This window comes from Tupaia chinensis, unplaced genomic scaffold, assembly GCF_000334495.1.
Source record: "Tupaia chinensis unplaced genomic scaffold, TupChi_1.0 Scaffold000469_1, whole genome shotgun sequence".
NCBI lineage: Eukaryota > Metazoa > Chordata > Mammalia > Scandentia > Tupaiidae > Tupaia > Tupaia belangeri.
The window spans coordinates 602950-615320 of NW_006159978.1; the positions used below are offsets into that span (position 1 = coordinate 602950).

The 12371-nt window shown below is 41.4% G+C and overlaps 1 protein-coding gene across 6 annotated transcripts in view; it reads right to left on the reverse strand.

Annotated features, from left to right (window-relative positions):
* The window catches only part of ATXN3 (ataxin 3), a 53598-nt gene that overhangs the window by 7427 nt on the left and 33800 nt on the right, over positions 1-12371 (reverse strand). For 5 of the 6 annotated variants that reach the window (XM_027774707.1, XM_027774703.1, XM_027774706.1 and 2 more), the window contains 2 exons: positions 11494-11675; positions 8694-8790 (listed from right to left, as the gene is read on the reverse strand). In XM_027774707.1, coding sequence (XP_027630508.1) covers positions 8694-8790; positions 11494-11675 — 279 coding nt within the window. The remainder of the gene's footprint in view (positions 1-8693; positions 8791-11493; positions 11676-12371) is intronic. The other variant, XM_027774704.1, reaches the window with a different exon arrangement.

Sequence of the window (12371 nt, forward strand, 5' to 3'; positions counted from 1 at the left end):
GCTCTGGCCAAGAGAACACAATCTTAACTTATTTCCTGAGTGCCTAAAACTACGCCCACTATATGGCAGGCATTTACCAAATACTTGATGAATGAAAGAAAACTTTAACACAGACTGTTCGTTTTACAGTAATATCCATTACATTAAGTTCTCTCACTTAAAAAAAGTCATAAACATCTACACTTTAAACATAATGGCTGCGATGTAAACAGGAACAGTCTTGCACTTAGTAAATATACCCTGAAGTATGGAGATGTAATGGGAAGTCACATCTCCAAGTTGTTCCCAGACCATTCAGAAGTGTAAACACCTGGGAAATCAGAGTGAAGACTATGAGGAGGTCTGTGTACTATTTTAGCTTTTATATACATCTGAAATTATGTATCAACACACAGCTGACAACCTGAGAAGCCACAGTATACCAAAAAAATGTACACAAGGATTTAAAAAGGAACCAGAAATTTATTTTTCAGGATTTTTGCCACAGAGAACATGCGCTCACCAGAGAAACAGCGAGAATGGGAAAGTGAGAAATCATCCCCTGGGAGGGATGCCTACACAATTCCTTCTCCACTCTCCTGAGATCCGGGGCACATGTGTACATGCGCCCAGTGTAATTTTCAAGCTGCCGGATCTGGGACTCAAACCACAGTTGGCCATGTGGGAGTCCTTAATCACCAAGGAACTAGAATTTTAAAATTACTAGGAACACTATTAATAGAATGGCACGTTTTCCCTAGAGTTCCTCTCAATCAATCTTGTATTTTAAATGTGAATAATAAAGAAACTGTGAGCCGCGTCTCTGTGGGTTATCTTTTTCCATGACAGCTGATGCAGCAGAGTTCTGCTTGAGGTTTTACAGTGGATTTAGAGATTACCGCTGGAACAAATCACACAAAGAAGCCATGTCTCCACTGGCCTCTGAAGCAGAACCTGCAAAGGTGTTCGACTCTCTAACGTGTGCGGCTGACAATGCACACATGGGCAGTAGTGCCCCGAGTCTGGAATGCGGCATGAGACAGACAGACTAGTAGTGAGGACTTTGTGGCAGATCAGTTACCATCTCAGGCCCTCTCCCTTCCCACTCAAGTGTGGGGCCAGCAAGTGGTTAAGGTGCTGGAATTCCCACATGGCTGACCATAGTTCAAGTCCCGGACCTGGTGGCTTGCTCTCTCTCAGTCTTTCTCTGGCAAAACTCATGTGAAAATAATAATAATAAATAAAAAAAACAAGTGTGTCAGAATGTGAGGGCTTGATACGTCAGACAGCAACTGAAAGGCATAACCTTTATTCTCCTTTCAATTTATGAAAAATGAGAAGTCAACTGCTAGCCTTGACAGTTTGACCCCTGCAGCGGTGACAATCCCGAGACGGAACATGGTCAGCAGCACGCCGCATCCCTTCCCAAGGCACCTTCTCAGAGGCCCCTGCATTACAGAGGCTCGAAGCAAAACCTAGGTGTCTTAGGTCCTTTGCAGGAAGGACTCTGTCCACAAATTAAGCACTTGCAGGAGGTTTAAAAGACAGAAACAAGGCACAGTCACCATGCTATTAATGCTTTGGTTGTTCCTGCTTGCAAGCAAAGCCGCAGACAGCAGTCCCGGAATCCTCCCTCACGGCCGTAACAGTGAGGGCGGACTTCAGAGTCCCATGTCGAGATAACTGGTGGCGGCTGGCTTCCTGGTGCGAAGATCACAGCTAGGGCAGGATGTTCTTTAGCTCAACATCCTCACTTCCCGCTGTCGCAGTTGGGCAGTGGTAGCAGCCCCTCCTGCAAGTTGGTTGGTGGTATTTTAGAAGTCTGGTCTAGAGGCACAGTTCCTGCTTTTCCTAAAATTTTATGAACCCCTGGGACCAGCAGGTGGCGTGGTGGTTAAGGTGCTGGACACTCCTACATGGCCAACCACGGTTCGAGCCCTGGACCTGACGGCTTCCTTTATACCTTTCTCCCCCTCTCTCTCTCTGGTCAAATTAAAATAAATGAATGAATAAATAAAATAAATAATAATTTTAAAAAATTATAAACCCCTAACATTTGTATTAAGTATATTTCTGCCTAAAACATCTCTTGTAGCTTCTGTTTCTTAAACTAAACCCTGCCAAAAACATTACTTAGAGATTACCGCTAGAATAAATATCACAAGTTACGAAAATATCATTTAACAATTCTTATTCATAAACTATGACTTCACATAAGTAGATATTTTTTTAGAGAGAGATTTTTGCTATAGGGCATGTGTGCTCACAGGAGAGACAGAAAGCAAGAAATCACCTGCCAGGGGGCTGGTTATGCCACAATCCCTTCTCCTCCATTCTCCCCGGGGGATTTTGGGCAAGCACGCATGCACATGCGCCTGGCATAACTATAAGCCTCTAGGTCTGGGACTCAAACCGCCGTCAACTACATGAAAGTCCAGCAACATAACCATTACAACATCTGCGGGTCCTGATTTATTTCCCCAGATTTTTTGCCATAAAGTGTGTGTGTTCGCTGGATAGACAGAGAGAAGGAAAGTGAGAAGTCACCTCCTAGGGGTTGATTTGGGTTTCTCCCCCATTCTTTTCTTGGGATTTTGAGCACGCACACATATGTACCCAGTGTGACTTTTAGGCCACAGGATCCAGGACTCAAACCACAGAATTGGCCATGTGAGAGTCCACCACCTTAACCACCGTGCCACCTTATGGCCCCCCATAAGAGGTAAATGTTTAACAGCATTTTTGCACTAGAGAGAAACCCTAAAGTATGCTTTACACGTGATTACTATGGTTACTACATTAAGTATGAAGCTTTAAATATAGAATAGGGAGGAAAACACTATAAAATTGTAAGAATAATGAATTAGCAAGAGTTTGGGGAAGATAAAAGAGAAGAAAGAGCTTAATAATCTCTGACAAATCAAGTTTCCAAAAAAGGAAGACAGAGCCAAGGACCCAGTGGGCTGAGCTCTTTCTCAGCTCTTCTCCTACTGGGTTCTGTGAGGTTCTCAAAGCTAGCCAATGTCAAAAATAAATACAAAGCAGTCAGCTTCTAACTCTTCTCAGCAACATGCTACTACGTAAAGTTCTCCCTAGTATGTTTAAAGTCAATCAGGAGGCAGGATGAAAGGCTAAAGCCGGCAGCCATCACTGCATACCTTCCCTCTAGTCAACTAACTCCTCTTCACTAGGGAAGAGGCCTGCTGATGCCACGGCATTGTAAAAAGGGTGCAAGGTTGGGGCCAGCAACTGGCGTGGTGGTTAAGGGCACTGGACACCCACATGGCCCACCATGGTTCGAATCCCAGATCTAGCAGCTTGCTTTTTCACTTTTCCTCTCTCTCACTCTGTCCCTCTCTGGTCAAATTTAAATAAATAAAATAAAGTTAAATAAAATATTTTTTTAAAAAGGGGTGCAATGTTGACTGCAACATGTTTACTAAACCACTAGTTATTGGTATCATAGTACTTGTTACAACTTAGCCATTATGAAATGTTACTAAATTATCTTCACTACTCTAAAAAGTTGGATTTATTGGAAGCTTCACTTTTTTTTTTTTTTTTGAGAGAGATTTTTGCTATAGGGCGCGTGCGCTCGCCAGACAGACAGAGAGAGACATAGAGACAGAAAGCGAGAAATCACCCCCCAGGGGGGATGGTCACGCCGCAATCCCTTCTCCTCCATTCTCCTCTCGGGATCATGGGCACGCACACACACGCGCCCGGCGTGAGTTTTAAGCCACCGGGTCCGGGACGCGAACCGCGGTCGACTACGTGGGAGTCCAGCGACATAGCCATTACGCTAACTGCTGGTTCCCGAAGCTTCACTTTTTAAAAAAAGTATTTATTTATTAGTTATTATTATTGTTATTTTTTAAAGTTTGATACGGGTATGTGTGCTCACCAGAGAGAGAGAGAGGGTGGGGGAAGTGAGAAAACAAGTCACTGGGACTGGGACTTGAATCGCGGGCGGCCATGTGGGAGTCCAGCACTGTGACCGCCACAGCACCTGCGGGCCCAAGTTTCACATTTTTTTGGTAAAGGTTTTAGCCTTAAGGCACTTGCACTTGCTGGGAAGAGAGACAGAGACAGTGATAGGGAAAGTGAGAAATCACCCCCCAGGGGGGATGGCCACACTGCAATCCCTCCCCCTCCACCTCCTCCCAGGATTTTGGGAACACACATGCACCAGCGAGTTTCAAGCCATAAAGGCCAGGACTTGAACCACGGTCTGTCATGTGGGAGTCCAGTGACGTACTGCTATGCCATCTGCTAGATTGAAGCTTCACATTTTTTTATTTTTTATTTTTTTAGAGGTTTTTGCTATAGGGCACATGCGCTCGCCAGACAGACAGAGAGACAGAAAGCGAGAAATCATCCCCCATGGGGGATGGCCATGCCGCAATCCCTTCTCCTCCATTCTCTTCTTGGGATCTTGGGCACACACGCACACGTGCCCAGCGTGAGTTTTAAGCCACCAGGTCCGGGACGCAAACTGTGGTCGACTACGTAGGAGTCCAGCGACATAGCCATTATGCTAACTGCTGGTCCCAAGCTTTAAATTTTTAAAGCCAAATGTCTAAAACACTTTCTAAAAGTTTACTTTTATATTATAAATATGTTTTGCTCAGAAGTAAGTACTCCTGAAATTTGTAGTTTCTCTATCCAGTCCAGTCTTTTTGGACCATTTTATTCTGGTAAAAAATGTAAAAAGAGGTTTTGGGGGAACCAGTAGTTAGCGTAATGGCTATGTCGCTGGACTCCCACGTAGTCGACCGCCGTTTGTGTCCCGGACCCGTTGGCTTAAAACTCACGCTGGGCGCGTGTGCGTGCGTGCCCAAGATCCCGAGAGGAGAATGGAGGAGAAGGGATTGCGGCATGACCATCCCCCCCTGGGGGATGATTTCTCGCTTTCTGTCTCTATGTCTCTCTCGGTCTGGCGAGCACACGCGCCCTCCAGTGAAAATCTCTCAAAAAAAAAAAAAAAAAAAGAGGTTTTGGCTATTTGGGAGTCCAGTCCAAAAAAAAACAGAAGTTGTTTCTCATACTTGAGAAACTGCTCTAGAAAGCAATTGAGAAATCTATACTGAAGCTTATACGATGTTCACATTCTTTAACCCAATAACTTGATATCTTCAAAATAATTATTAGAAATGAGGAGAGATTTGAAGCATGAAGTACAAGAATTGTGCATTGCACTATTCACAATAATAAAAACCAAAAGGTTTATGTATAAATTCTGACACACTCATTCATCTTATCGTGAAGCCTGTTACAAAGAATATTTACTATCATGGGAAAGTGGGTAGAACTAATACACAATATATGTGTGTTTGTGTGACAAGACGAGAATGTACTGGGGCCGCAGACAGTGTGGTGGTTAAGGGCACTGGACTCACACATGGCTGACCGTGGTTCAAGTCTTGGACCTGACAGCTTGCTTTCTTACTTTCCCTCCCACTTTCTCTCTCTCACTCTGTACCTCTCTGGTCAAATTAAAATAAATAAATAAATAGTTAAATAAAATAATTCTTTAAAAAAAAAATAGAGGAGAATGTATCAAAATACTAACATTAGTTACTGAAGTATGTAGACATGTTTCCTTTTAGTTACTTCTTTCTTTCTTTTATAAAAAAAAAATTAATTTAATTTAATTTAATTTTTAATTTGACCTTAGAGAGCCAGAGAGCATGAAAGTGAGAAAGCAAGATATCAGGCCTGGGACCCGAAACACAGTCAGCTATGTGGGAGTCTAGCACCTTAACCATTATGTTACCTGCCAACCCCAGTTGTGATATTTCTTAAAATAAATTTGCTAGGGGCCAGCGGATGGCGTAGTGGTTATGTCACTGGACTCCCACAGAGGTTAATGGTAGTTCGAGCCCCAGACCTGGTGGCTTGAAACTCACACTGGGTGTATGTGAGTGCATTCCCAAGATCCTAGAAAAAGAATGAAGGAAAAGGAACTGTGGCATGGCCTTCCCCACAGGGGGTGATTTTCTCACTTTCCCTCTCACTGTGTCTGTCTCTCCCTCTCAAGTGAGCACATGGACTCTAAGGCAAAAACCTCAAACAAACACATAAACAAATAAATAAATTTCCTAGAACATTAGTTCCCTCTAATTAAGCAATTTTAAGTTATTTCTTAACAGTAACTAGATATTGGGAACCAGCATTTAGCATAATGGCTATGTCACTGGACTCCCACGTAGTCGACCGTGGTTCGTGTCCCGGACCCGGTGGCTTAAAACTCACGCCGGGTGCATGTGCGTGCGTGCCCAAGATCCCGAGAGGAGAATGGAGGAGAAGGGATTGCGACGTGACCATCCCCCCTGGGGGGTGATTTCTCGCTTTCTGTCTCTATGTCTCTCTCTGTCTGTCTGGCGAGCGCACGCGCCCTATAGTGAAAATCTCTCCAAAAAAAAAAAAAAACCAGTAACTAGATATTTAAGAGATACATTTTTTTTTTTACATTAAAAAAAGTGGTGGGGAGTAAGAAATCATCTGCTAGGAGGATGACCACACCACAATCCCTTCTCCTCCATTCTCCTCTCAGGATTTTGGGTATGCATGCACATGTACCCAGTGTTTTTCAAGCCTCTGGGTCTAGGACTCAAACCACACAGACAGCTATTTGGGATCCAGCCACCTCAACCTCCATGCTACCTGCTGGCCCACTAAATAGATATTTAATGATACAGAATTACTGTTTTTTTTTTTTTGGAGAGGTTTTTGCTATAGGGCACGTGCGCTCGCCAGAAAGGCAGAGAGAGACAGAGAGATAGAAAGCGAGAAATCACCTCCCAGGGGGGATGGCCACCCTGCAATTCCTTCTCCTCCATTCTCCTCTCGGGATCTTGGGCACGGACGCACAGGCGCCCGGTGTGAGTTTAAGCCACCGGGTCTGGGACTCAAACCGTGGTGGACTACATGGGAGTCCAGTGACACAGTCATTATGCTAATTGCTGGTCCTCAGAATTACTGTTAATAATTATTATGTGATTATTATTGACAATAAATAGCATTTAGCTATGTTTTCTGAAAAACATATTTTAGAGATACATACTGAAATAGTTATGAACTAAATTATATGATTTGTTAGAAAATCTTCTAAGCTAGGGGGTAGCTGAATAAAAAGAATGGGAGATGGGAGCATAAAAAAATGAGACTGGCCGTGTGCTGGTATTTGTCAAATATGAGTAACAGGTAAATAGTGGTTCATTATGCTAATTTCTCTACATTTGTGTAAATTTATCAGAATTAAAAAAAAAAAAAAGCTCATTTTAAAATTTCAAAGGAAGGGGCTGACAGGTGCTGTACTGCATAAGGCACTGGACTCCTACATGGCTGACTGCAGTGAGACCCAGACTTGGCAGCTTGTTCTCTCACTTTTCCCCTTTCTGTCTGTCTGTCTCTGGTAAAATGAAATAATAACAAATAAAATTAAATAAAAAATTCTTTATAAATAAATGAATGCTTGGGACCAGCAGATGGCGTAATAGTTACATCACTGGACTCCCATGTAGGTCAACCGCGGTTTAGGTCTCGAACTCAGTGGCTTACGACTGACAGTGGGCTCGGGAGCTGGCAGGGGGCGTGGTGGTTGAGGAGTTGGACTCCCCATGGCCGACCACAGTTCAAGTCCTGGACTTGGAGACTTGCTTTCTCACTCTCCCTGTCTGTCTGTCTCTCTCTGGTCAAAACTAAAGAATAATAGTAATTAATAAATAAAAAGAACAAGAAAAAGAAAGACTCATACCAGGGGCATATGTATGTGTGCCCAAGATCCTGAAGGGAGAATGAGGAGAAGTGACTGTGGCATGGCTATGCCCCCGGGGGGTGATTTCTCCCTTTCTGTCTGTCTCTCTGGCAAGTACACACATCCTATAGCAAAAATCTCTCTAAATACATAAATAAATGCTTTAGCAGCAAAAGAATATTTAAAAAATTGAAAAGAAAGTACAAGGAACTAGTAAGCTCTATTTTAAATTTTAAATATAATTAAACTCATTATCTATCACTGAATAAAGACTAGAAATATCTCACATTAAGAGGATGGCAGCTGATCAGAACTTTCCTTCATATAGTTCTGAATTGTGACTTTAAAAAAACAAACAAAAAACAAAAAAAGGTAAATATTATCTTCATTATATCATCAAATGTAAAATGCTCCCAAATGCTAGATGCTGCTAAAATTTTGCCAATTATGATGATAAGATGCTTCTCAATTTTGGAGACGTGAATTGTGAGAATGCCCTGGAAGCTGGGAAGTCTGCAGGACTCCCCTAAAGCAGCAAAAAGCAGGAGAATGGACTCCACCTTTACTTGGGATCACATTCCCCCACCTCAAATGCAGTTTTTCCCGCTGGACTGATAGAATAAGTTTGCAGAGTCAGTCAGGTAACCAAGAAGCACATTCAAAAGGATCAACCAGCATTGTTCCTGCCTTGCCCTAAATTCCATTTTTCTTCTGATAAACAAAATTTTCAAAGTTTCTCTTACCCTATTTCATGTAAATTTACCTAGCACTGGGGCAAAGTTTTTCTCTAACTACATTTCATTTCATACTTTATGTGCTGTAAAGTAAAACAAAACAAAACAAAACAAAAAACATTCAAATGTCTACATGGGTTAGGCAGTGACCGTTTACAAAAAGACAAAATAGCCAAAGCTAATATTAAATATGCAATTTTAATTTGTACCAACTACTTTACTTTTCAAAGTAGGCTTCTCTTCTCTTCCGCAACTCTTCTGAAGTAAGATTTGTGCTTGACATCTGTGGACTATCTTGAGATATATTTCTGGAACTACCTAAAAATAAAACAGAACAAAAAAATTATCATTCTACTTACCAATTCAAGCAAGAATACATTTATCCTTACTAAGCAGGCTCTTACAAAGCTTTCTTCTTCAAAATATTTTGCTACTCTTCTGTAAATATCAGAAAGACTCTGAAAGTCTCTGGGAAAATCTGATTAAGCAGCCCAAATCGAATATATTAAGTTCACTGAAACCAAAGCTGTTATCTACCTGTGATAGGACAGCCAACGTGGCGTGAGAAGTCATTAACACCAGGCCTGTTTTCTCTCTTTACTTTGTTAGAAATGAATCTATATCCTTAAAGTAACTGCATACCTTAAAGCAACTTAAAATGGTCATAAAACAAACCCTTTCTTTGTATTCCTCTATCCTCAAATATAGTATCTTATAACAAACTAAATGTTTCTATGTTCTTGCTTGACAATCCTAGCAACCAGGACTGTACATAATGTGAAATGAAGTAGAAAGAAGAATGAATATAGGGCCACCTGCATCGGCACAGTCGGAATGCAGTGCTTTACAGTGCTGAAGCCACCTGAAGCTCCCAGGTTTGCACCCCAACTCTCCCTATAAACACCAGGTACACACATGTGCCTATGATCTGGCTGGCTGGGACTATGGATGGAGAGCAGGATGAAGACCATACGAGAGGTTTGTCTTTCTCTCTCTTCCTCCCTGTCTCTCTCATGGAAGAAATAAATACACTTAGGGGCTGGTGGGTGGCACAGTGGTTAAGGTGCTGGACTCCCACATGGCTGACCACAGTTTGAGTCCCAAACCTGGTGGCTTGCTTTCTCATTTTCCCTCTCTCTCTCTTTCTCTGGTCAAATTAAGTAAATAATAATGATGAATAAAATAAAATAATTCTTAAAAAGAAATTTTAAAAATGAAACACACTTAAGAAAATAAAATTAAATAAACTTATCTAAAATTGTGATAGTTGGTTTCTTTCCATTACTGGGCTAATGCAGGAGTGCTCTACTAATAAAAAGATTTTTTTTTTTTTTTCCAATGGGACTGTGGTCCCTTCCTGAGTCTTGGCAACAGCAAAAAGAAAAGGACTGCATACCATCTGGAGTACTCAGTGTGCCTGGAGGCATAAGTTCAGGATAAAAATAATCTTTGTATTAATGGAATCTCAGTTTTAGTTAGACATTTAAGGAATTCAATTGATGAGTAATTTTACTAGGAAGCAGAAGCAAATTTATATGAATTAGATAAAAATAAAATTACAAAGAAAACCACTTTGCATTTTTAAAAATTATTTTATTTGTATTAATTAATTAATTATTTTAAATTTATTCTTTTGGGGAGAGGTTTTTTGCTATATGATGCGTATGCTTGCCAGAAAGACAGAGAGAGACAGAGAGACAGAAAATGAGAAATCACCCCCCAGGAGGATGGGCACACTGCAATCCCATCTTCTCCATTCTCCTCTCGGGATCTTGGGCATGCACACACACTTGCCCGGTGTGATTTTAAGCGGCCAGGTCCGGGACTTGAACCACAGTTGACTACATGGAAGTCCAGTGACACAGTCATTACGCCAATTGCTGGTCCCTATTTTTAAAATTTGACCAGAGAGAGAGAAAAAAATGGGAAAACAAGTCACCAGGTCCAGGATTCGAACTGTGGTCAGCCACGTGGGAGTGTCCAAAGCCTTAACCACCACACAACCTGCTAGTTCCCACACTTCACATTTTTAAATCTCAACATTTTTCTCTGCCTGGATTCCTAGGGCATAATACTTTACAATTCTCTGTTGATGGGATTGTTATTAAAATCATGGGCCCACCAAAGAGGGCTTAAGCTTTAAGTTGCATATCCGACAAGTGTTGAATTTATTATATTCTCAGTCCAGGCCCTTCTGTCAAGTCCATTTATAAAATACCTGACTTGGATAAGGGTCCACTGACCTCTACAAAGATTACGTTCAACTTACTGTTGCATTAGTATAGTATTTCAACCAAATAAAATAACCAGAGGCAAAAAATATAGTCTTAATATAGATGGTAAAAAGTGACTTACATTATAAGAAAATAAAAAAAAAAAAAGAGAGAGAGAGGTGACTGAACTTGGCTATTGCTTCAAGAGTAATTGTCAAAGAACTTCTACTGGGCCACCCCTACGGCCCAGCGATTGGGAGAGAAGAATCCCATGGCCAACAGTTGTTTGAATGCAGCCCCAGTGCCTTGAAGAATATACCAGGTGTGTACATGTATACCCCAAATCCTGACGGGATGGAGAAATGAAATGAAGATTGCGGTGTGACCATACCCCATTAGGGGGTGCTCTTCCCCCTGTCTCTGGAGAGTGCATGTACCCTCTGGCAACTAAACACAAATCTACTGGGGCCAACAGGTGGCGTGATAGTTAGGGCACTGGATTCTCACACGGCCAACCATAGTCTGAATCCCAGAATTGGCGGCTTGAAAATCATGCCAGGTGTTTATGCGTTTGTGCTCAAACCCCAAGAGGTGAATGGAGGAGAAAGGATTGCGGAGTGTTCATTCTCCCTGGAGGCAATTTCTCACTTTCTCACTGTCTCTAGCGAACACAGGCACCCCAAGGCAAAAATCTAAAAATCAAAGAAACAAAAAAAACTACTAACAGCATATTAACTTCCAGAAAAAGCAAGAATAATCCAAAGTGACTTTTCACCAATAAATAAAGTATGTATCACAATGTCCATACCTTGCATACTGAGCTGAATAGCCCTGCGGAGATCTGCTTCTTCATCCTCCATGTCAATTTCTTGGCGACTTAGTGCCAGGGCCCTCTGCAAATCCTCCTCATCTTCGTCTAACATTCCTGACCCATCATTTGCTTCTAAGACTCGTTCTAGGTCTGTTTTATGGACTCTAAAGACAAAAGCACTGATAATAATTGCTGACCAGTCTTCTATTTTAGACATAATATAAAGACATTTCTAAACTAAGGTTTGTATGTAAGTCAAAATTTTAAAAAATTTCTGGTATATAAGACTAATAATACAGAGATTATGTTATAGTGTGACTCTAAGTTATTATATATAAGTAATTTGAAGAGCTGATTTAAGTTTAAAACCAATGCATGTCACTAAAATATACGATTTAAAAAAGAGTCACCACACTGAAAACGGAACTCTCCTATACTGTTGATGGGAATGTAAATTAATGCAGCCACTATGGAGAAAAATATGGAGAGTCCTCAAAAACCTACAAATAGAACTACCATACAATCCATCAATTCCACTTCTGGGTTATCGACCCCCAAATTTCCACACAGCTGGAAAAACACTTGCACATCCATGTTTACTGCAACATTATTCACAATTGCTAAGACATGAAATCAATCCAAGTGTTTAAGAACACAACAAAGAACTGAAAACGTGTGGTACGTATATATACTATGGAATACTACTCAGCCACAAAAACAAGACCCTGGCATTTGATAGAAAGTGGACAAATATGGAAGATAAGATGCTAAGTAAAGCAAGCCAGACTAAGACTACTATATGTTCCCACTTCACATATACTGAATGTCTGCATTGTATGGCAGAAACTGAGATTGCAAGTTGGCACTAGAATATC